Consider the following 26,499-nt stretch of genomic DNA (forward strand, 5'->3'; position numbering starts at 1 on the left):
CTCATCTTTTCACATCATCTTTTGTTCTTCACTCCTTATCATAGCCTGCATCTAAGATTTATGAAAACGAATGTTTTTCCCATAGCATCCAGATTGTTTTGTTTCTTTACACTTTTGCGTGTATTACTTTCCATGGAGTGCTGTCTTTCCCACTTTCCTGGAACTATACATTAATATATAAATAACCTGGAAAGGTCATGAGGGAGGTAACAAAAGTGCTGCAAGCCACTGATAGTCAAGCCAGGGGCTTCCACCCAGAAAAGCAGTGTCAGTGTTGGCAGTGGCCTTTGTTTTGGGCTTGCCTTGCTCACTGCCAGCCAGCCTGACCATCCACAACAGTGGGACTCACAGGAGCTGAGGTGCTGCAGTGGCTGCAGCAGTTGAAAGAGAACTCCGTACCAAAGGGGCCAACACTGGAGCAGAACTAAGAAGCCAGTACCAAAGGACCAGCACTGGAGTGGGGCTAAGAACACAGGCTAAGCAGAAGAGGAGCATTCAAGACACAAAGCCTACAGAGGCTTCTCTGGGCAAGATGACAGTGCAGAGCCTCCTCACTGGTCACCTGCAAAGGACTGAGGCATATGAGGTACTCACTGTGGAGATGGGCAGGGGAGGCTAGGTCACCCTGGACCACAGTTAGCCCTCTGGGAATGTGGAAACTTTTTCATGAGGGAGAGGTGCGTGTGAGTGGAGAAGCAGTTATAGGAATGTGAGAGAATACTTTCCAAACAAGGACTTATAGCATGCCATTTTGACAGCTCTGCTCGCAATACCATCTCACATGTAGTTCAGGTGTAGCCCATTAGTACACTTGTCCTAAATTGTGTTCCTTTGGTCTGTTTCACCTAGCAGCTAGAAATGGAACTTTCTAATGTCTTTTCCATATGACAAAAAGCCCTTCAAATGTTGTTTGTTAATGTTTTTCATGTGTACCCTGAAATCCATCTGGAAATGGAGTATTTCCATAACTCTCATCCTCAGATTTGGCAATTTTCATTATTGTTTTTTTCCTATCACCAGAAGTGTTTTGTCCTTGTGAATTTTTTTGAGGAGTAAATTCCCCATTTTAAAGGAATAAAGGTTTGGTGATCAACACAAACATCATAAGTATAGTTCAAATCAAATAAACAAAAAGTGTTAAGCATTATACCTCAAGAGCTACACTAGACTGTTAGGAAGATGAAATAAAAATTAGACAGTCTTTGTCTTAAAGAAGCATATAATCTAATCAACAACATTAGCTAGAATTCTTAAAAAGGCAAATGTAATACTACCTTATTTATCTTGAGTTCATAATGTGACAGCTTCAGTTATCCAGCTCAGTCCAGAAATAGTCTTAAGAAGAGTAAATTCCAGTTGAATCAAATGTACAAAATGTGGGGCACCTTCACTTCATCCCACCCATGAGGAAGCCAGGCTGACATGGCAACCACATACCCATGCACATCATTTGTCTTGCCTTGTGGGGCACACGTACCTCGATGACACACAAGTGCCAGAAGTGACAGAGCAACTCTCAGGAGAACAAGACTATTAAAGCCAAAGTGACTGCCACATAGAGTGCATGTGCTAAAGTTTATGTTTACTTTGATTTTAGAATAGCCCCTCAAAGCCTCACATAGTATCCCCATTTACTTATATTTTATATATAATTCTCATGTGCCAAGCCATGACATGTTAAAATAGCAAAATGTTCAGATGTAGTGGAATTGTGGATGGGGTATATTGAGCATCTAAGGGTGATAAAGGAGACCATTTAAACAAGCCATGGTATTGTGTTATCACCAACGCCAAAAACATTAGTACAAATATAGTATGAGAACACATGGCTATGTGGGGGATGTTAGTATAACTCCTAGGATGTTATGGATTTGTAGTTCAGTTATTGTATTATAAATGATGAAAACCTGAAATCATTGAAAGTTTATTTATAGAATACTTTTTAAAGACAACAGGCAGTTTAAAATACATCTTTTAAAGTTTCACCAATCAGTAGTTAAAATAAGTTTTATCAACTTAAATGGTAACATGAACTAAAAAAATTTTATTAGCTATTCATTTAGCAATATTGCAAATAAAATTTCCATACAACTATAGAAGAAAGATTATAAGGACACATGCCATAAAGTCAAATGTTAAGTACCTGATAAACTTTCTTCATCAATAACCTGCAGCTTGTTCTCATTGACTTTGAGTTCTTCTAATGTAGATGGTAGTTCTGAAGGAATCGTTACCAAATTGTTTCCATCCATATTTAAGCGTATTAAATTCTTTAGAAACTTAAATAAAGGCAAATCTCAAAATTACTTTTTTATCTTGTCACAGAAATGCAGTCATATATATTATTTAATAGTCAGTTTTCAGTAGTTACTAAAGTTTCACAAACTTTCAGTTTATTCAGTCTTAGGCATGAATCCCCAATTCTCCTTGCCAGGTACATGTTGATCCTGTTAATAGCATTTATTCCCTGGTATTTTCACCAAACCACATTTGGTGATTTTGCATCATACTCATCCATATTTTTACTGTGACTTTAGTTATCAGGAGAAAGTTCCTATCACCACTGGACATATTTTCCTAGATCTTAGGTTTTCACCTCAGCAGTAGAGTCAGAATTTATTAAATCATGCAATAATCTGAATCTGTCATCGATACTAACAAGATAGCAGTTTGAATCCTTTCAGTGTGTTTGTAAACCTCAGTTTTCTATCTGTACTAAGCAGAAACAGTCATAACTAACTAATAGCACTAACTATTGTGGAAATTCATCAAAATTAAATGCCACAAATATCACAAATATTTCTATATGGTACCCAAACAGTTTTGACAGTCTGGAGGGTGTATTTTCACATTTGTAGTTACGTGTTTGTTGGCCAAACTAGCCTGCGCTACCAAAGTTGCAGAGTGATTTACTTCAAAGATGCTCAAAGTCAATTTCAGCAGTTTGGAAATGAGGTAGAGAATCCCAAAACAAACAAACAAAAAAAAAACAAGTTATTTCCTACAGTGTCCTCTTTTTTTTTTTATCAAATAGAGAAAATGTACAAGTCTCAACTATTTTTCTATCAGAAGGACAACTAGCATGAAGCAGGACTCCAGGTCTTTCATATGAATGTGGACACCAAGTGTCTGGAACTCTCTTGCCTGCAGCCCAGAATGTAAACAAGAACCAGGAACTGAGCTTGTAAGAGGCCAGTGACTTATCCAAAGAGTGGAAGGAAACCATCCAAGAGGATAAAGTTTGACTTCCTGGCATGTAACATGTTTTACTTGGGCTTCTTTAACCACACACAATTTTGAATATTTGTTTACACACACAAATTCCTCCTTTCTTCTGCCTTTGTTTTTCAGAAAGTCCTTGATACTCTCTTTTCTCCCTTTTAGAAAATAAATTTTAGTTAAATCTGATTCTTTGCAAAGTTTACTCTATGCTTTTCTCTTTCCCTTTCTGCCCAACCTATCCCCAAGCTAATTTTCTTCTGAGCCTCTTTGTTCTTGCAGAACCCCACCTGCTGAAGTATTCTTTACTGGATTTTGCAGATTGCACAAAATAAGGAAGCTTTGTCTTGCTGGCCTGAACATGTTAACAGTTTCTAAATAAGCTCTCCTTTTTCCCCAGAAATACCTCATGTACTAAGAGACCATATTTCAACATGTCTTCAGGTACTTGGGGAGAAACTCTTCCATAAATTCTAAACATTAGTTTTGTCATTGATGCTACTATGGGTGCATTAAGGACAAAGCATAGAAAAAACAGAAATTTGTAAAACAACAAAGTATATTCAAGATATAACTTGGATACAGTTTAGGGCTATCAGAGGAGAAACTTTCTTTGACAAAAACTCCTTTAAAACATTTTACTGGGACTTCTTTGATGGTGCAATGAGTAAGAATCCACTTGCCGATACAGGGGATCTAGGTTCAGTCCTGGTCCAGGGAGACCCCACATGCTGCATGGCAACTAAGCCCATGCACCGTAACTCCTGAGCCTGTGTGCTAGAGCCCTGGAACCACAACTGCTGAGTCCATGTGCCACAGCTGCTGAAGTTCACGTGCCTTCAGCCTGTGCTCTGCAACAAGAGAAGCCAGCACACCACAACAGAGTAAGCCCTGCTCACTGCAACCAGAGAAACCCTGCATGCAGCAACAAAGACCCAGCGCAACAACAAAAAAGAACATACTTTTCTTTCCTTCTCCGTCTCCACCCATTATCAGTACAATTAATGAGAAAGCCATCCAAGTGGACTCTTAGAAATCATAGTGCATATTTACCTTGAATGCTTTCGGACCTATGCCTGAAGAGGTGATGTTATTTTTGCTCAGATCAAGCCTTTCCAAGTTCGGTAATCCGTTAAATGCTTCATCCGGAATGGAGGTGATGGAATTGCCTAGGACACACAGCAATTATGTTTTAAGCCTATGTGCCTGTAAATACATATATATATGTACATGCATAGACAGCAAAAGAGAGCTTTATCTGGAGGAAAACACAGTGCTTATAGCAAGGACAATGTTATATAATAAATGAGTATTTAGAAAAAAAAAACTGATACTAGACTATTACCTACAGTCAGAATTTTCACTCTAAGGACCTGTCTTGCTCTAGGACATCATGTTTAGATGAAGCTTCTTAAAGCAGCCAGAATGTGGTTTGCTAGACAATTCTGTTAACAATATGCATTTTACAACAAAGATGTGTTATGGAAGGTACTATAGAAACTGAATTTTATAGTTCTTCATACTTTCCTATTGACACTTCTTAGACCCTGGACCAGAAATATTACTATTTTTTTAATGAAATCTTGGGCATGTAACTTGCCTTCTCCAAGCATCAGTTTGCTCTAAATAAGAAGTTTGGGGAGATAATTTCTCAGATTGCTACAAGGTCTAATGTTAAAATTCTATGACTTCAATCTGTAGAAGTTCCTGCATGCTTTAATTTATGGGGTTTTGTTTGACATTTAGTTAAGTAGAGTAGTTAGTGATTTTAAACCCAGAGAATGAGCTTAACAGAAATGGTGGTAGTTTAGTTGCTAAGTCGTGCCCAACTCTTGCCACCCCTTGGACTGTCACCTGCCAGGCTCCTCTGTCCATGGGATTCTCCAAGCAACAATACTAGAGTGGGTTGCCATTTCCTTCTCCAGGGGATCTTCCCAACCCAGGAATCGAACCCATGTCTCCTGTGGCTCTTGCACCGCAGGTGAATTCTTTACCACTGAGCCAATAGGGAAGCCCAAGAAATGGTGCGTACTATGAAAACCATGTGGTAGCTTTCTTATAAAACCAGGAGAGTGTAACTGAGCACACATCATCTTTCATAAGATTTTCAACCTTCACAGATTGTTTGTTTGTCTAATGGCAGAGCACACCTAGCATGCAGGCTAGGAGGGGGCATTGCTGAAAAAGGAAGCTCTCAGCATAAGAGTAATTCCTTAGGAGATCAGATAAGCCTGGCATCAGGAAGGCCATAATACCTGACATGACCTATTATAGACTGGGTGTCCTGACTAAGGAGTCAGGCTGTGTCAGTTGAGTATTTATATGATCATTTATTATTTCTGTGGTAGTTTATTTCTGTGACTTCTCCCAAGACACATCTGAAAGCCCACTCAGATTCTCTCACCCCTCCATCTTAAGAGCCATCCCCAGCATGGGCCCTATTGCCAAGACTAGTTCACTGTCCCAGTCTCCACACCAGCCAGCCTCATACACATATCTGTCCTGCCAGTCCTCTGCTCAGAGCTCTTCTTGACCCTTTAAGAACATGAGCAAATGGTCTGGATCATGTCCTGCCTACCAAGTAACTAAAACAAGGGGGAAAGCAACAGGAACGCCGTGATATTGCTGGAAGGAGTCTCACAGCCCTTTTAAGGAAGTCTGCTTATAAAGGTAAATTTTTACTGTATCATTCAGCAATCCACTCCTGGGTATATACTCTAGGAAAATGAAAACTTAAGTCCACACAAGCATCCATATATGAATGTTTATAGCAACTGTTGCATAATTGCTTAATTGCCCCAAACTGGAAATAATCCAGATGTCCTTCACCTGGTACGTGTGGTCCATCCAAACAATGGAATGTCACTCAGAAGTGAGGAGGAGCAAGTTGTTGTTGATAAACGCAACAACCTGAATAGCCCTCAGAAGTTTTATGGTAAGTGAAAGAAGTCCAACTGAAAAGGCTCCACACTGTATGCATTTCTGTGACATCCTAGAAAAGGTACTCTAGAGAGAGAAAACATCAGGCAGGGCTGGTGAAAGAAGGGACATGAGAGAATTTGGTGAGGTGATGAAAATGTTATACCTTGAATGTGTGACTGTATGACTGTATGCATTTGCCAAAACTTAAAGAATAACATGCTAACAATTTTTTACTGAATATAACTTATACCTCATAAAGCTGATTTTAGGAAAGAAGTCAATGGTACATCATGATTTGATTTGGAGGAATTTGCATTACACCTGATGGTGCTTTTCTGTAGTAAACATCTATCTCTTCTGCAAAGTTTTTATGTTTGAAGATTGTGAAATTAATCTGTTGGGGTTCATTTATATTATGAAATTAAAATATCACATTCATAGGGCAATGAGAGGTAACCACAGAATCAAACAGACATCCACATCTTACCTATGAGCTCCAGACTTGTTATCTCTGGTGCTGTTAGCGGTGGTATTTGTGTGAGGTCAGCGCTGATACAGGAGATGGTTTTGTAGGACAAAGAGCACCTACTTGGCAGAGACGGTATGCCTCTGGGGGTCGCTGGGATTGGGAGTCGAGGGGGCATCCTGAACGTGTCTCCTCTGACAGTCTCATCCTCATCCTCATCTTCCTCCTCATCTTCATCATCTTCCTCCTCATCTTCACTGTCCTCCTCATTCTCCCTTGCTGGGTTTCTGTGTTGATGGGCCTGCCTCCCCTCCTCTCCAGGCCTCTGCTCCCTCCCTTCCCTGTTCTGTCCCTCATTGGAAGGACTCCCCCAGTCTCCAGGTCTAGAAGTCGTTTTCTTTTGCTCCCTATTTTCATCTTGTTTGACTTCTTCTTCATCCTCCCCAAATTGAAGTTCCTCTTTTCCCAGTGCTCGATTCATTTCCACCCAAGGAGGTGACTCTTGCTTATGAGGTAAATTGGTAGGTTCTCTTTGTTCTGAAGAATCACCAGAAAATTCAGTTCTATCATTTAATGCTGTACCACTGAGTAGCAAATAGGAGGCTACTGACCACAGAAGAAGACAGCAAGGGCAAGTTGTGGTATTAATGAAAGGAAAAATCATAGTGAAAATTAGGTTAGTCAATATTATTCCCTCCAGGAACATGAGTACAATTTGAACATGAAATGCATCTTGTAGTTTTTGCTTGAATAACTTTAGTAGAAATAAATAAACTTTATTTGTGTTTTGTAAGACGTGATAGGCAATTCTTGTTTGCTTTGTGAGCCTTATTTTATTAAGGCACCATGCTATCTGGTGACTAAAGAGGGAATAATATTACCATGTGTTACAAAATGGTAAGCAGTCCTATTGCGAGATTATAAAATAATCAGATGTTATACCTTTATAATAGATACTGTTCAGTTAACTGGGGTTATTGATAATGTAAGAATTTGTACACTGTCAGACATAAAAACATGAAGCAGGTATATATTTTACTTGTTTATGATAATGAAATCGACTTTTATTATATTTGTCTGATTTTCTTTCAGCTCCATGTGCCTAAAAGTATCCTCTGAAATTCAGAATTATAGAAAATCCTCTTCTCTTTTCCTCCCAGACTCTGTACTTAAATCATTTTTACTGCTTGAGATCTATGGAAGATGTCCTGTACTTAAATGATATTTTCTTAACCTAGACGTATGCACAGAGTATTTTTTTATTATTCCATGGTGATAACATAATATGTTACAGTAGAAAGTTTATCTACATTTGTTTTTAACTGTTATTATCTTTGGCAGAGAGCAGGGGATACTTGACACAGACCAGACCCTCTGAATGAAGAGTTTTAGGGAAAAATAAGCTCAGTACATAGATTTTCTTTCATCAAAATATAAAAATTTACTTAATCATTTCCATGATTTTATTTAATACTATACATAAATCACCCCAAAAAAGAACTCAAAATATAATTAGTTGAAAGAATTACTTGAAATTTCAATTCAGTATATATTATAAAGTCTGTGAGTTATTTTTTTCACATCTCTTGACAAACATGCAAAAGGAGAATAGGAAAAAATTAGCAAAAGGAAACTAAAGCTATCATATTGAAACATTTAAAATCTTTCCTGTGTATCCAAGTTTATTTTTCCAAAATAACCACAGTATTTCAAGAATAATAGTTCAAGTCCTTTGAAAAATATCTGAGAATTTCTGGATCTTGCCTTTATAAACCTTGTGTTTCATCTCCCAAGGTATCAGTTTCATTAAACACTTTTATTTTCTAACACTTTTTTTAAAAGTTATATTATCTTAGTAAAACGATTGGTGCTTAGTCACTCTGTTGCATATTACTCTTTGCAACCGTCTGAACTGTAGCACACCAGGCCTCTCTGTCCATGGGATTTTCTAGGCAAGAGTACTGGAGTGGGTTGCCATTTCCTCCTCCAGGGGGTCTGCCCAACCCGGGGATCAAACCTGCCTCTCCAGTGTCTCCCACATTGCAGGCGGATTCTTTACCCACTGAGCCATCAGATTCTCAAAGCAGTTGATACTCTACACCAAATACAGTTCCTAAACGTTCTGAAGTTCTTCTTGGAAGGAGACTTCCGTGGATAACTACCCTGTGATCATCCTGTGTGTGTGGGAACAGTCTACCTTAATCATAGGCAACAGAAAACATCTCTATTCCCTACCCCTTGTCATCAAATTATCTAACACACATTTATTTCATAAGCTACTGACCAGGTTTTTCTTGAAGGAATCCTGAGCCTCCCTCTTGAGAGTCCTCTACCCCATCAGCCTCATAGGATAAGGGACAGTGAGCAGCCAACAAAACCTCATAGCATGATCTTTCTCTGCACAGCAGTACCACAAAAGAAAGCCACTGCTCTTGGGCCATGGCCTTATTTCCCAAGGATTACCTGAGCAGTAATAACTGCACATAGACTGAGAGAATTGGGCTTTATTCTCTCTAGATGCTTTATTCTCTCTCTCTCTCCCTTTCTTCACCTTGAGTTCTTTATTTGAACTTATAACTGTAAGTACATTGAGTTGAATTGAGACAGTGCATATAAGGAACTAATTAGAGTTCTTCACACCTACTAAGATTGTGGGAGCTGTTTACTGTGTAAACTCTGTCACTCCATCTGTAATGCTGAGAGTCAAATGTGGAATGTGATCTGGGCTGAGTTCAAATTGAGCTAAAACTCTAAAACACTGTCTTTTATTTCTCTCCTCTGATGTAATCTCCCAAGTAATTTCCTTATCATGACTGTGCCAATATTTAAGTACCTTACTGACTAGTTTATCATAACTTAAATTTTAAGGTAAGGACTTTTGTGGTGGTCCAGTGGCTAAGACTCTGCACTCCCAGTGCAGGGGGCCCAGGTTTGATCCCTGGTCAGGGAATTAGATCCCACACACCGCAACTAAGAGTTTGCATGCCACGACTGAAAATGATCCCTCATTGCAGGAACAAGGACTAAAGAACCACCTGCTGCAACTAAGACCTGGCGCAGCCAAATAAACAAGCATTTTTTAAAAAAGAAATATCCTTTAAAAAATAAAGTTTAAGGTAGTGATGAAATAAAAGCAAATGAAAGTTAAAGACTAAATCACGTGTGATATTTTGTTTGGACTAAGTATCTGTACCAGTATCAGAGCAGACAGGGCAGCATTCTCCTTCAGGTATAATTGTTTGGGGGCACATCTGAGGGTGGCACTTGGTCTCATCACAAAGGACTTTTCCATTCAAGCAGAGGCAGGTAGTACAGGGCTCCGGAGACCACACAGCTTTGTTATACATGATCATCCCATTTGCCAAACAGTGTCCTTTCTTTCCTAGAAGAGAACAGTAACATTTGAATTCCTTGTCTGATCACTAGCACCTTTGAATGGAAGTGAGCCCAATGTGAAGCCCAGAGTGATAGAGCCGCACGAGAATAACATTATATGTTCATTCATACATAGGGTAAAAGTATCTTACAGATGTAACCCCTTGAAGTGCTTTTCACATGTGCTCTCAAGCCCTCTTACTTCTCTGAGTGGACCTGAGTGGACCTCCTCATGGCAACTTGACTCTAAATTGTGCTTTCCATCCTGCATCTGTCAGGATCGCTGAGCTATATAACAGCGACATATAACCCTCAAGTCTCAGTTATTTCTTGTTCATGCTGGATATCCAATGTAGATATTGTTTGTCAAGACAAACAATAGGCTTCGTCTCCAAGCAGGCTACCCTGATGGCCACAGCAGTGGGAATGTGAGATTGCAAATAACACACAAGCTCTAAATGTATCTAATTACACTGAACCAAGGCAAATTATATGGCTACATCTAACTTCCGAAGAGAAAAAGAAGTATAGTTCCATGGCATGCCAGAAAGCAGAGAACCAGAACAGCACTAATGATGAGCCAGCCCACACTGTACCCTTCCCAGAGTGCAGATGCAGAGGTGAAATTAGGCTATATGCTTGTGGTGCTTCTGGCATTGAAGTCTCAATGATGCACTGCAGCTATCTCTGTTCTTAGAATTGTTGTGTTGTTGAAATACAAATCTAATACCCTTTTAAAGTGCACAGTGCAGTGGATTTTAGTATCCTATTCTCTCTTCATACATGGATAAGTGTGTCAGCTAAGCAGGCCATTAGACAGCCAATTTGAATATTAGAGGCGATGTTTTCCTTCTAATCCTAATGTTAGTCCTAATAACTCTTCTCCATTTGATGAGCTACTGTCCCCTCAAGTAAGCTCTCACATTCGTCTCCTTGTCTTCCTCACCACTGTGTTAGCCCTGTTCATTTCTAGGTATATACCCAAGGGAACAGGAATTCCGATAGAAACTTGTACACAAATATTCGTAGCTGTGCTATTCACAGTAGCCAAAAGGTGGAAACAGCACACAGTTATCCATCAGTGGATGAAAGGATAAACAAAACATGGTGTTTCTCTGCAGTGAAATATCATTCAGCCATAAAAAAGAATGAAGTACATACTACATGAGTGAACCTTGAAAACACTAGGCCAAGTGAAAGCAGTCAGACACAAAAAGCCACGTATTATAGGATTCCTTTCATATTAGATATACAGAACAGACAAATTCATAGAGACAGAAAGATTAGTGATTGCCAGAGACTTGGGGGGGAGGGGAAGGGTAGGAGAAAATGGGGAGTAAGTGCTTAATATGTATGCAGTTCTCTTTTAGGGTGAAGAAAATGTTCAGGAACTAGGTAGTGGTGATGGTTGTACAGTATTATGAATATACTAAATGTCACTGAATTAATTGTACACTATATAATGGTTAAATGATGTTTTATGTTATGTGTATTTTATCACAATTTTAAAAAAAGTCCGTTTTCCAGACCACTGGAAAACATTTTAGGACAATTTAGAAATGTTTAGTATACATTGTCTATACTTTATGCACATCACCCTATATTGTATACTTTTAAGACAGATTTGAGATCACATTATGCACACTGTTTTTCAATCTTTTTATTTTCTGTTATTATAGCTTGGATATCTTTCCACATAATTAGAGAAATTGACTTCATCATTCTTTAAGAGTTATGGGTACACTATAATTATCATTTTAGATTCCCTGCCTTGAGACTCTTTCTTCTCTCCAATCATGTTGTAAATATGACCTAAATTGTCTATTTTCATCATAATTGTATGTTATTTCTGTTAGCTTCATGGAAATAACATCTTTTAAAAGTATTTGGTTCTCTTGAGACAAATATGAAGTATTGGTCACAGAACATTATGTGGTAATATTTTCTTTTGTCTTCTCAGAGTTTTATGTAATGATAACATACGTATAATATAATTACTTTTTCCTTCCAAACCTGGAAAAATGTGGACCATTACATATTAGTGTTTAAAATGCCTAGTTGAAATATTTGGAAGACTTTCCAATCTTTTCAAACTTTAAAAAATCAGGAAAAAAATTCTGTAATTTGGTCTATATAAAATAAATTCAATGGCTTAACTTCATATTTGGTTGAAAATATTTAATAACCATGAGTTCATAGACTCATCTGAATCATTTATTTCTATATCCTAGATAACCTATCATGATAAATGACATGCATATTACTATAGTATGATTACAACTATTTAAAATACATGGTATAGTAAACAGACTGGAAATAATAAACCAAATAGTAAGTATGGTTTTATAAATATAGTTGTGGAATAAGTAATGTTTTTCTTTTTTCCAATAATTTTATAAATATATTCTATAAATGATTTTTTAATTATTTCAAAATTTATCTTTGTAGATTAAACTAAAAGATAATAACTTGAATTTTTAAAAATTTTCTTCATAGAGGTTCTCTCTCTCTTCCTCTCTCCTACTATTTTCTTACCTGGCAACACATTATAGCTTGATTCTACTCCAGGAACACTTAAAAAAGATTCAAATTTTTCCTCCATACTGTAATCCAAGTTAATTATGGGAAGTTTTGCTGCAGCTGTAACTGTCTTCATCTGATGAATTCCAAGCTGTCTAACAGGTCTGTGGGTGGGCAAGGAACTTTTTCTCAGTCTTCTATAATACATCTTCTTTCTTTGCCTCCTAGAAGTTTCTTCATTTTGTCCAAAGTCAGTTTGAAAAATGAGAAGCAGAAAAAAACAATATAAGCTTGAAAACTTCATGTTTTCTTTTTTACCATTTGATTCCTAGAATGAAAATGAAACAGAATTTTGAAGTTAGTGACTAAATTTTTACCTCTGAAAATTGGCTTATAATTGCCTGTATCCCTCAGCAGCAGTCTTTGAGAAATAAAACCTAGATATACGGGCTCAATGCTATATTATTACTGCCAAGTCAGAATTTAGAATTTTCCTGTCAGAATCAAAGGTTTTTGTTTTTGTTTTTGTTTGGCTGCACTGGATCCTCATTGCTACATGCAGGCTTTCTCTAGCTGCAGGTGAGCGGGGGCTAGTGCTCATTACGGTGCACAGGCTTATCCTTGCATTGGCTTCTCTTGTTGCGAAGCACAGGCTCTCCGTGCTCAGGCTTCAGTAGTCCCAACACACGGGCTCAGCAGTTGTGGTGTGCAGGCTCTAGGGGAGGCTCTAGGGAAGCTGTGGCTCGTGGGCTCTAGAGCGCCAGCCCAGTAGTTGTGGGATGCCGGGTTCGTTGCTCCTTGGCATGTGCAATCTTCCTGGTCCAGGGATCTAACCCATGTCCCCTGTATTGGCAGGCAAATTCTTACCCACCATACCACTATGGAAGTCCAAAGAAATTTTAGTATTTTATCTTTATCTTTATAGACCAGGCATGAGCAAACTTCTGTCTATAAAGAACCAGGCAGTAAATATTTTAGGTTTTACAGGCCGTGCATTCTTGTTATAACTCCTCCACTCAACTCTTGTAATATGGAAGCAGACGATACGTATGCAAGTGGGTGTGGCTGTGTTCCTATAGAACTCTATTTACAAAAACAGGCAGTGGGTCGGACTTAGCCCCTAGGCAGTAACTTGCCAGCCCCTTTCTGGACCGCTGTGTTGTAGGTTTCCAGAGGCTACTTGGGAGATTTCTCCAAGTCATTCTGTGACTAATGTCATCCACAACTTATTTTCCCAGCTCTTCTGTTCTAGTTTTTTATTCTCTAGTGTTATAATTTTCTTTGCTGGGAAGGAAGCAGTATAATTTCATCATATAAGAATAATAGCAAACTAATACCAGTTAGAAAGAGGTAAGAGAGACAAAGTAACTTTTAATCAACTGGTCTTAAGAGCAGCACATGGCCTGGTACATGATAAAGCTGAAAAACATGTTTGAGAAATGAATACTTTTTCAAACCATAAACATCAGTTCAGTTCAGCATGGAGTAGCACAAAACAAAAATCTCTGAGAGGAGGAAAATCCAAATTAATCTCCTGCACATTGCCTAGAGGGAGTTCCTTCCCAGGTTGAAGCCGAGGTTGAAGACCCAAGCAGAGCCTCACAATCTCCCAGAGCTGAAGAAGGAAAACCTGGGGTCCCAGAGAGGCAAGAATTTGCAGAGCAGAGCACAGAGAGATGAGAGCAACCCTGAGAAAGCCTTCCAAAGATACCAGTTCTTCAACTGAGTACTGATTAACACATTTGTATGAGTAGACTCCTCAGCACTGAAGAAAGAACTACCATGAATGACAAAAAAAAAAAAAAAAAAATTCTTTGGGATAGAAAAGACTGGGCAGACTCCATGTGTCCACCAGTCATAGTGGAGAACCTGTACTGCAAAGGGCATCAGGCAGAATGCTCAGAACGGCATTGGCACATCAAAGAAGACAGTTTACTCTGTGCTGATGACTGATCTGATCACATTTAACAGAACTGAACAGCAAGCCTTCTGGAAAGGGTCAAACTATATGCAACAACTTTACCATGTCCCAGAGCACTCAGCAAGGGTTGGGAAAGTCAGCAAAAATTTGCCAGGCACAAAACAGGAATTGTTGACCCATAGTGATGAGGAAAATCAATCCATTGAAACACATCCATAGCACAGTTGACATAATTATTAAATAGGTCATTAAAAGTTATAAACACTTTAATTTCAAAGTTATTAAAACTATAATTCATATGTTCAGGAAGATAGAGGAAAGATACTTAACGAAATCCAAATTGAACTTAAAAAGATATAAAATACAATGTGAGAGAGAATAAACTATACTGCAAGGGATGAATAGGACATTAGACGCCATAGGAAAAAATTAGTAAAGTGGAAAATATAGTCATGGAAGTTACTCAGAATGAAACACACAAGCACACAAGACCGGTAAAAAACATGAATGGAGCATCATCAAATTGTTGGGCAACTTTAAGTAGATCAGTTTACATCCAGTTCCAGTCCCTGAAGGAACTGTGTTTGAAGAAATAAAGACTGATCTTTGCCCAAATATGAAGAAAATTATAAAGCCACATATCCAAGATCAATAGAACCCCAAAATAAGAAACAGGAAGAAAATTCTGTCAAATATTCTTCATAATCAAATTGCTTTTAAGCTAGTAATAAGGAGAACATCTTAAAAGTAACTAGAGAAAAAACATAAGAATAGAATAAAAGACTTCTCATTCAGAATAGTTCAAGCCAGAAGACAATGAAGCAATAGCTTTTAGGTATTGGGGCGGGGTGGGGGGGGAATAAATAAACCTAGAGTTCTTTATTTTTTTTTAAGATTTTTCTTCTTTTTTTTTTTTTTTCTTGATGTGGACCATTTTTTAAGTCATCATTGAATTTATAACAATATTGTTTCTCTTTTATGTTTTGGTTTTTTGGTCAAGAGGCATGTAGTCTCTTAGCTCCCTGACCAGGAATTGAGCCAGCACCCCTTACATTAGAAGGCAAACTCTTAATCACCGGACTGCCAGGGAAGTCCCTACTTAGAGTTGTATACTCAGTGAAAATGTCTTTCAGAAACACAGGCAAAATAAAGACTTTTTCAGACATAGAAAAGCTGAAGAAATTAATCACCAGCAGAAATGCACTACAAAAAATGCTACCATGTAAGGAAAATTATATTAGATGGAATTATGGAGCTACACAAACTAATGAAAGCCACAGGAAATAGCATATAAGTGGATAAGTTCTCTTTTATTTTTAAATCTCTTTTAAAAATTATTGTTTAATGCAGTCATCTGTTTAACAGTTGTGTTAATATAATAATACCGTATTTTGGGATTTCTGTCTTAAGTGAAAGTAAAATGTATGACAACAGAAGCAGAAAGGAGAAAGTGTAAATATACTGTTGTAATATACTTAGAAGTAAAGTGGAATATCAATTGAAGGTAAACTGTAATAAAGATACATATTATATGCCTTAAGGTAACTACTAAACAAAAAGAGTTATAGCTAATAAGCCAATAAAGGTGATAAAGTGGAATAATAAAAAATAATCCAAAACATTACATGTGCTATGTGTTGTGCTCAGCCACTCAGTTGTGTCCGACTCTTTGCAACCCTATGGACTGTAACCCACCAGGCTCCTCTATCCTTGGGATATTCCAGTTAATAAAACTAGAGTGAATTGCCATTCCCTTCTCCAGAGGATCTTCCCAACCCAGAGATCGAACCAGCGTCTCCTGTGTTGGCAGGCGGATTCTTTACCACTGAGGCACCTGTAAATCATATTGAATGTGGATTCATTAACTGCTACAATTAAAAAGGAAGAGGCTATCCAAGTAGAATTTTTAAAAATTAAGACCCAACTCTATGCTGCCTATAAGAAACTCATGCTAAATAAAAACACAAGTAGGTTAAAATTACAAGGATGGAAAATATACCTCGGTAACACTAATAAAAAAAAAAGTGGATGGAATATTTTAGCAATAAAGTATTTTGCCACCAGACTTCCCTGGTGGCTCAGTGGTAAAGAATTCGCCTGCTAATGCAGGAAACACAGGTTTGATCCCTGGGTCAGTAGGATCCCCTGGAGAAGAAATTGGTAACCCACTCCAGTATTCTTTCCTGGAAAGCCCATGGACAGAGGAGCCTGGAGACCGTCCATGAGATCACAAAGAGTCAGACATGATCTAGCAACTAAACAACAGCAATATTTTTTTTTTACATAATGCTGTTTCACACTTAATAGACTACAGTGTACTGTGAACATAACTTTTATGCACTTGAAAACAAATAAACAAGAAAAATGTGTGACTCCCCTTATTGGTAGTCTAATCAAATCCACAACATCTCTGTATTATGCTTGTATGCTCATTTAATCAGAATTGCATGTTCCTTTATTTATGATCCTACTTTTAGTTTTTGTTTTTATTTTGCTCAGGTAATGCTTCTGTTTCCTTGCAATCTGTATCATTTATAATGGTGCTTCACTCTATAGAACTTAGATTTTGAATGAATCTTGTAAGTTATCTGCTTTTCCATTAATGGGAAATTCTTTATCATCCATGTTCAAACTGCTCTGCCAGAAAAGTCTTCCTTTGATTGAGCTACAATTTGTTGTTGATCCCATCATGGTTCATAAGAGGTTTAAAGATAAGAGCCACATTTACACAGTTATCTTTCCTCTGAGTTCTTAATCTTTTTTATCAATGCTTTTAAAGATGTATTTAAGTTTCTAAAAATAGTACATAGTTTTTAAAAACTCAAAATGATATGTAGGCATAAAAGACGAGTTGCCTTAACCATAATTCATAGTTTAGTACAAGGGTAGGCATACTTTTTCTTCAGGGTCCAGAGAGTAAACATTTTCAGCTTTGCAAGACAACAATCTCTGTTGAAATTACTCAACTTTGTTATTGTACCCCAAAATAGCAATGGACAAGAAGTAAATGGATGGCCACAACTATGTTCTGATGGCACTTTGAAAAACAGGATTTGGCCTGTGGGCCATAGTTTCCCAACCGCTAGTTTAAGGGTATCTTTCAAGATGCCTCCTAAACATGTATGAACATATACATTTAAATATAAATGAACTATTCTATATATGTTTTAGTATAACCTGTTTTCTTTCCATTCAGTAATAAATTGTGATCACATGGACATATATAGCAATGTTTATAAATACATATGGTCTGTGCACTGTATTTTCATACCATAGGTTACATAACAGTTTAGTGATGGATACTTAATTTTTTTTTTCATTTTTCTTTTATTATAAACACTCCTGTGAGAATTCCTTCGCAACCCAGTGGTTGATACTCCACTCTTTCACTGCCCATGGCCCATGTTCAGTCCCTGGTTAGTTAATATATTTTTGCATTGTTTTACTTTCAGTCTTTCATATTTTCAATATGCTTTCTATTAGCATATCATTTTTAGTGTAATATGACAATTTTTATCTTTGATCTTTTAAATGAATATTTTGTCTATTTGTATTTATTGTAACATGATATGTTTGGATTGAAATCTATTTTCCAACTATCTATTTTCTAGTTGTCCTGCCTGTTCTGTGTGTTTTTTTTTCCTTCTCGCTTGCTTGTTTTTATTATTCCATTAGTAATTATATACTTTTTCCTTTTATGTTCTTTGTAGAGATTACCACATATATCCTTGACTTCATTGAGTCTAATATAAATTAGTACCTTTATCTATTCCTGGATGGCTTTAACTTTACTTACCTGATTCTGGCACATCTACTACTTTTGTTACATATTTTAGTTCTTTATTCAAAAGACGATGATAATGATTTTATGCTCACAATTCATTTAGATCAGGCTCTCTCAATCTTAGCACTATTAACATTTGTTTCAGATAATTCTTTTTTGTAGTGGAGGGGGGAGCTGGCCCTTGTATATTTAGTAGCATCCCTAGCTTCTACCCAGTAGATACTACTACCTCTCAGTTATAGCAACCAAAAATATCTTCAAATGTTACCATATGTATCTTGGGAGATGGAAAGAATCAGTCTACCTCCAGTTAAGAAACACTGGTTTAGATCTATGTAAATATTTACCTTTTTTCTTTCTCCTTATTTCTTCCTTCATCTCCAGTCTTCTATCAGGATTATTTTCTTCTTAATTGAAGAATACCTTTTAGTAATTCCTTTAGTGAAGGACTACTGGTGACCAGTTCTTTTTATGTTTGTTTATATGAAAATGTTCATATCTTATGTTCATTCTGAAAGAATGTATTTACTAAATATGAAATTCTAGGTTAACAAGTGTCTTAGCATTTTGAAGATTTCACTCCAATGTCTTCTTTTTTCCATATTTTGTATTGAGTAGTCATCTGTCAATCTAATTACTTTTCCTTTAAAGGTAACTTTTTTAGGGTGCTTTTAAGGTATTCTCTATTTGGGATTCATAGCACTTCTTGAATCTGTGATCTTATATTCATCAAATTTGGAAACTTCTTAGCGCTTACCTCTTCAAATAATACTCTCCTGCTTCTTTCTCCTTTTTATTTTTAGAACTACAATGACATGTATGACGTGTTAGTTACTCAGTCGTGTCCACCTCTTTGCTATCCCATGGACTGTAGTTTGCCAGGCTCCTCTGTCCATGGAATTCTCCAGGCAAGAATACTGGAGTGGGTTGCCATTTCCTTCTCCAACATGTATGATAGTCTTCTAATTATGTCTTTAATGTCACTTTCTCTCATATTTTTCATCCTTCTGTCACCCTGTGATTGATCCTGGTTATTCCACTAACCTCTGTTCCATTTACTATCTGTTCAGCTGTGGTTTATCCACTATTGAATCCATTCATTGACTTACTTGTTTCTGTTTTTGTGGTTTCTTAGCTTTTCGGGTTTTCAGTAGGTTTTTATTCTTTCTGATTCTCTACTGAAATTTTTAATCTTTCATATTTTCAAAATGGTAATCACAGTTATTTAAGTCTGAGCCCGACAACTCCATTTTGGAACCCTTTATATGTCTATTTCTATTGTCTGTTATTTCTTTTTAGATTTTTAGCCATTTTCTTCTGTTTCTTCTTATGCCTGATGGCATTTGACTGCCAGCCATTACATATGAAAAATTAAGAAAATACTTTGAAGCCTATAATGATGTATTATTTATCCCAAAAGAATTTACATTCAAACATGAAATTAAGTGTACTATCAGTCATAAATTACATGATTTGAAGCTGAGTTTCACTATATCTAGTTAATAATTATATTTTAGGTCCCAAACCAAAGCCTGGTGATTTCATCAGCATCACTTTTCCCTACCATCCCTGCTACTTGCCTGCTCCTTTCCTCGAGTTTTGTTTTTCTCATAACTTGGAGAGGCTGTTTTAAAGCTATACTAAGCTTCTTGGTCACCTCTTTTGGTTCCACAGATGCCTCCAGAAGAAAAGCTCTTTGGATCTTAGTTTTGTCCTAAATATTGGCCCTGTTATTTTCCCTACTTTTTTAAAAAATAATTCTCAGCAGTCTAAATTGCCTAGATTGCAGTAATGAGAAGCAGAAGTCCCCTCAGATTAGTTACTATTTTGCTGAAAATTTATCCTCTTTCTTTAAGAGAATGTTTTCAGTTGTAATTTTTTTTTTAATTCTTTTATGTCAGGAAATGTTACTTTGTTTAGCTGGAAATAGAACTATGATTTTAAAATCATTTTTCTTCAATACTTTATAGGTATTGTTCCATTTGTTTGTTATATCTGCTCTTATTGATGAAAAGTTTACCTTGAATCTGATTCTCATCTCTTTGTAATAAATCCTTTTTCCTCTCTCTGGAGAGGTTCTTTTCAGATCTTAAACTTATTTTTAATAATCAGAAGTTTTAACATAATGTACAGGGTTTTTTTGTTTGTTTTTTCCTTCTTTATGTATCCTTCTTGGGATCTTTTACTCCCAAGTAAAAGATATTTTTCTTTTCCACATACATTCTTTTAATTCAGTTCTTTCCTATACCTATTCAAGGCTGTGTTTTTCCTCTTTAAATTCATTCAAATCTCCTTGTATTTGAAAGATTCCTCATGGTTTCTGTCTCACCACAAGTTTCCCTTTTTATTTCCTACATAGCTATATATCCGTGTGTGTATTTATTTGTAATATATCTTCTCTTATTTCTAGGTATTTGGTGAGAGGAAAGGAGTGATATCTGCTTAGCTTGCCCTCTTGAGTCTTGGTAGTTCTTTTTATAACTTCATCCAACAGAATTATCCTCCTCTAGTCAGGTTGTACTTGGGTCATATGCTGACTTATCACCACTTTACCTTAGCTCAACAAATAGCAGCCTCTAAGGTATTTTCATGTCGACTGACCTCAGCAGGCAATCTTTTTTTCAGTATATATGTACATTAACTTACTGCATTTCAAACCCTTTACTGTAGGTCTTTGAGATGAAACTATATTAGAACAATGTTTTGTAATCTACATTAGTTTTTTAAAAAACTAACTTGCAAAATGTGAGGGAGGAGCAAATTCCCTAGCTGATTGGCAGCTGAAATTGTAAAAGTCAATTCAGAGTGCAAGCTAATATGTTGGGAAGAAATGATAACAGCCGCAGGGGAAAGCAATATGAAAAGTTGGCTCATGAGACAGGGTAGAAGTAGAATTTGCTAAGTGGCAGGGGAGGTGAACTGTGATAGTGTGAATTCTGTGTTCTACATAAAATCTATACGTGGAGATTTTCTTGCTTGACAGTTGACAGTTGGATATATAGCTGTCCATTCTGTGGTAGGTAAGAGTTATGAGGAGTCAGGCCTCTGGATCTAAGGGCTCTGGAGGTAAACTTAATGAGTGTCTCAGACATCATGTTGTCCCTGAGCCTCTCAACAAGAGTACTGCCCAAGCTCACCCTTCTCCCATTATCCCTACCTCTCTCTCTCTGTCTCCCCCACCCCAAATTGGCTCATTTTTGCTTATACAGAAGTCTAAATAGATACATACAGAAATAAATTTACAGAGCTATCTTAATTTTAACAAAATCAGACTCTAGTCTCACTGAAATGTTTAAATAATTTTTATGAAATGGCCTCTCAATACTATTTTATCATTGATGCCTAGGCTTTGTTATTTTCAGTGATTTATAAAATTTCACATTGCATTTAATATTCACTTTATAATTGAGTGAATATGTTTCTAGAGGTAAACTTTTATGACACAGTAGGTCCAACCACTGTAGGCATTATTTTGATCAAGTAAAATTGTCTTTCTTTTTAGTATTTTTTGTGTTTATCCCAACATTAAATATCATCTGTAAATCCTGATTAACTTGTTGGTTTTTTTTTTTTCATTAAAGTTGTTCATCAGCTGCTTAAGTAAGCTTTAGAAGGGTTTAAATTCAGTTTTAATCTTCTACACAAAGCCACAAGATACCTATTATCCCTTTTAACTTCACTTAGTAGGCTTAAAATGAAAAACATTTTCATTTAATGCTTTATGCTCTTTAGGACTTTAAAATAGAAAACAATGAAATTTTCAAACCAACTTATACTTCTATTGAACAAGTAATTCTATTTAAACATATAAAAATATATTTAATCCTAATTTCATAAAGTTTTAAATAATTCAGAAGTAGCCATCCTGAAAAAAGAAAACAAGTAAACAAAATAATGTACACTTTAAACTTTAAAAATCTATTAGTAAGAGCTAATTTCCTCAAGTGCTAAACATATTTGCAATACAAAACACCCAAATATTAAAACCATTCCACACGCTTTAGTAGAAACTTAAAATTTAAAACATTTTACCTGGAAATCTAAACTAAGTAGGTTTTGCTTGGTGTCATTTAAGTCTCCAGATGAAAATGAAACAAAACCAGAGCTTTCTTTAAGACAAAGAAGGGAGTATTGAAAAATGTTAACTGACTTCTTTGTAAAATCTAAAATAACTGCCTCCCTTGGGGTTACATGCCTTTCAGTTCTTTGTGCAGAAAATCAGCCAAGAGAGTAACTAGGGAAAATGGTTACCAAGGCAAATATTTGTTCTAAATCACGGGAAAATGGAAAGCAGCAGGGGGTGGGGAGGAAAGCATTAGTCCGTAGGCTGAGAAAGTAGAGTTGGAAGCACAAAAGTGGGGCTTAAGAAATGTGTGATTTTCACAGACTAATTGCGTTAAAAATGTTAACACTCATACTAGCCTTCATGTCACTTGAGCTTTATCAGACAGCAGAGATACTATTGTTGCCAAGTTAGAGGACCATGCATTCCTGGGATGCCTTTAATTGGGTTAATGTTATTTAAATCTCGAATCAGCTCCCTACCAGCCATGCCTATCTCTCACACAATATTGTTAACAAATCAGGGCTTCTGTGGTGGCTCAGTGGTAAAGAATTCGCCTACAGGCAGACACTGGTTTGATCCCTGATCCAGGAAGACCCCACATGCGGCAGAGCAACTAAGCCCGCTGTAATGAGAAGCCTGCACACTGCAACTGAGAGTAGCGCACACAGTAACAAAGACCAAGAACAGCCAAAAATAAATAAATTTTTTAAAAGCTGTTATATATTAGTGTCACTGAAATTATATAACTTCCAACCTTAAGCAATAATAAAATAGGCAGGAGAGCGGTGAGGCTTCTGATTAGGGCAAATTGGTTATCTAGTTCAGCCCGTTTCTTCATCTGCAAATGAGCAGGTCACAGTCAGATCAAGGTTCCTGGCCCATAGTTCTGCTTACGGGGGACCTTGGATGAATTACTGCTGTTTGTAATTAACATTTATTCTTTATACAGTTGGGATGGTAATACCTACCTTTCAAATTTTTGTGCAAGTAGAATGAATAGCATATATAAAATTCCTGTCATAGGAATATCTGCTTTTTAAAATTCTTACTTTACCTCAGGGGTCTAAATTGCTTGACAGAGAAGAGCTACATTTTTGTCTTTCCAAAATCTTAATGTGACTTGGATAGACCAAATCAAGATGATAGATTGAGCACATGGGCCACCCACATTCCTAAAACTAAAAACTACATTTTCTTTTAAAAATGTAGTACTGCACCACAAAATTATTAGTACTATTAGAAGACAAAATTTTTGATAAATTCCTTAAAGACTGAAAGCATATAGGCTCTGTCTAACAGATGACACTGTAGCCCAAACAGGTGTAAGACAGGATAATTTTGTGGGTGTTCCAAGTTTTAAAATTACAGATCTTAGGAATGGTGAGATACATTCGGAAACAGCACTCAGCAGAAGCAGGGTATATGACCCCAATCCTCCTGATGTCTCCACCATTTGTTCCAAGTATTATGCATTTACCTCCAAATTGAACCCGTGTTCTCATCTACTTGGTCTTGCATGTCTAATTGAAAAGGGAGCTCCCATGTTCAGAATCCAAACTAGCTCAACTGAGTACAAACACTAAGTTGACTATCTCTACCCACACATTCTGAGCTTTTCGTCAGTGTTTCTAACATAAGTAGATAGCCCAGTAGATACCAAATATTTGGGAAGATACTAACATTAGAGATAGGAGTTCCCCTTGTCTCTTCCCCCAGAATACCTGCACACAATCCGAAAAGAGCTTTGGAGATTAAATCAAGAATGAGATGCCACTAGACACCTATTAGAATTGTAAAAACCAAAACAGTGAGGATACCAAATGCAAGTGAGAATGTGGGGCAGTAGGAATTCTCGTTCATTGCTGGTGGGAATACTAAGTGATACAGACTCTTTTGAAGGTAGTTGGAGGTTTTCTAGAAAAATTCTACAGTCACACTCCTTGATATTTACCCAAATAAGTTGAAACCACAAAACCTGCACACAGATGTTGACAGCAGCTTTATTCATAATTGCCAAAACTTGGAAGCAACCTTTAATAGGTGAACGGATAAACTGTGGTACATCCTACAATGGAATATTATTTAGTGCTAAAAAGAAATAGGCTACTAAGCCATGAAAAGACATGGAGGCACTTTAAATGCATGTTGATGAGTGATTCCAGCAATGTGACATTCTGGAAAAAATAAATCTGTCAAGACAATGAAAAGGTCAGTGGTTGCCAGGGGTTGTTGGGGGGGGGGGTGGGTCAGAGAGAAATGAATAGGTGAAATCACAGAGGATTTTTTAAGTCAATGGAAATACTCTATATGATATCATAATGATGAATACATGTCTTTGTACAATTATGTAAACTCAGAATGTGCACACCAAGAGTGAACCCTAATGTAACTTATAAACCTGAGTGATTATGTTGTATATAGGTTCATCAGATGTAACAAATGCACCACTCTACTAGGAGATGTTGATAATCAGGGAGGCTGTGTGATGAGAGTACTAAGGATACATGGAAAACTTGTGTACTTTCAGTTTTTCTGTGCACCTGAAACTGCTCTAAAAAAAAGTCTTTAGGCCTTCCCTAGGAACTTCCCTCAATCAATAACCTCAGATATGCAGATGACACCACCCTTATGGCAGAAAGTGAAGAGGAACTAAAATGCCTCTTGATGAAAGTGAAAGAGGAGAGTGAAAAAGTTGGCTTAAAGCTCAGCATTCAGAAAACTAAGATCATGGCATCTGGTCTCATCACTTCATGGGAAATAGATGGGGAAACAGTGACAGACTTTATTTTTTGGGGCTCCAGTATCACTGCAGATGGTGATTGCAGCCATGAAATTAAAAGACGCTTACTCCTTGCAAGGAAAGTTATGACCAACCTAGATAGCATATTAAAAAGCTGAGACATTACCTTGCCAACAAAACTCCGTCTAGTCAAGGCTATGGTTTTTCCAGTGGTCATGTATGGATGTGAGAGTTGGACTGTGAAGAAAGCTGAGTGCTGAAAAATTGATGCTTTTGAACTGTGGTGTTGGAGAAGACTCTTCAGAGTCCCTTGAACTGCAGGGAGCTCCAACCAGTCCATCCTGAAGGAGATCAGTCCTGGGTGTTCATTGGAAGGACTGATGCTGAAGCTGAAACTCCATTACTTTGGCCACCTGATTAGAAGTGTTGACTCATTGGAAAAGACCCTGATGCTGGGGGGGATTGGGGGCAGGAGGAGAAGGGGACGACAGAGGATGAGATGGCTGGATGGCATCACCGACTCAATGGACATGAGTTTGAGTAAACTCCAGGAGTTGGTGATGGACAGGGAGGCCTGGTGTGCTGCGATTCATGGGGTCGCAGAGAGTCGGACACGACTGAGTGACTGAACTGAACTGAGGAACTTCCCTATAGCTCAGATGGTAAAGAATCTTCCTGTAATGCAAGAGACCCAGGTTCGATCCCTGGGTCAGGAAGATCCCCTGCAGAAGGAAATGGCAACCTACTCTAGTAGTCTTGCCTGGAGAATTCCATGGACAGAGGAGCCTGCTGGTCTACAATCCATAGGGTCACACAGAGTCAGACGTGGCCGAGTGACATGCACACACACCCAGGCCTTCCCTGGTGGTCCAGTGATTAAGAATCTCCCTGTCAATGCAGGAGACATGGGTTCAATCCCTGACCTGGGAAGATTCCACATGCCGTGGAACAAATAAATCCTTGTGCCACAACTACTACAGCCTGTGAGCCACAACTACGGAAGCCCACACACCTAGAGTCCATGTTCTGCAAGGAAGAGTAGCCCCTGCTTGCTGCAACTAGAGAGAGTCCATGCAGTCAAAAATAATAAAATAAAAAAAAAATTTTTAAATAGTCTTTAAAAGAGAATGTGGCCTGATTTGAAATATATACATTGTTTTCAGAAGAAAAAAATGTGGATAACATGCAGTATTAGACACATCGGACACATTGCTTAAAGCAAAAGGAAACTCATTCTTTTGAGAACAACTTAGCAATAGCCATATTCTTTCCCAGTCTTCCACTTCTAGGAATCCATTATAGAAACATGTCTTTCTCTGCACACGTGTACCTCCAGGAAAGTACTTTGAGGCATTGTACCCAAGTGTAGAGGGTAATTAAACAGTTGCATACTGACAGGGAACAGTAGGCTGTTATACAGTTACATGGAGGGACTGAAGTAACTATTATACATACATGCATAGTTGTCCACAATATTACCAAGAAG

At 37.3% G+C, this 26,499-nt stretch overlaps 2 protein-coding genes across 5 annotated transcripts in view; one reads left to right on the forward strand and one right to left on the reverse strand.

The window, feature by feature from the left end:
• ECM2 (extracellular matrix protein 2) overlaps positions 1-22,418 on the reverse strand; it is a 37,824-nt gene extending 15,406 nt beyond the window's left edge. The window contains exons 1-6 of one of the 3 annotated variants that reach the window (XM_065946571.1): positions 22,240-22,418; positions 12,518-12,830; positions 9,801-9,989; positions 6,629-7,144; positions 4,273-4,388; positions 2,144-2,279 (exon numbers count right to left, since the gene is read on the reverse strand). In XM_065946571.1, the coding sequence (XP_065802643.1) occupies positions 2,144-2,279; positions 4,273-4,388; positions 6,629-7,144; positions 9,801-9,989; positions 12,518-12,806 (1,246 nt within the window). In that variant the 5' untranslated portion in view covers positions 12,807-12,830; positions 22,240-22,418. Of the gene's footprint in view, positions 1-2,143; positions 2,280-4,272; positions 4,389-6,628; positions 7,214-9,800; positions 9,990-12,517; positions 12,831-22,239 lie in introns of all 3 variants that reach the window. The other 2 variants (XM_065946570.1, XM_065946572.1) reach the window with 2 other exon arrangements.
• The window catches only part of CENPP (centromere protein P), a 227,883-nt gene that overhangs the window by 169,874 nt on the left and 31,510 nt on the right, over positions 1-26,499 (forward strand). The window lies entirely within an intron of this gene.

This window comes from Muntiacus reevesi, chromosome 10 (genome assembly GCF_963930625.1).
Source record: "Muntiacus reevesi chromosome 10, mMunRee1.1, whole genome shotgun sequence".
NCBI classification, from domain to species: Eukaryota; Metazoa; Chordata; class Mammalia; order Artiodactyla; family Cervidae; genus Muntiacus; species Muntiacus reevesi.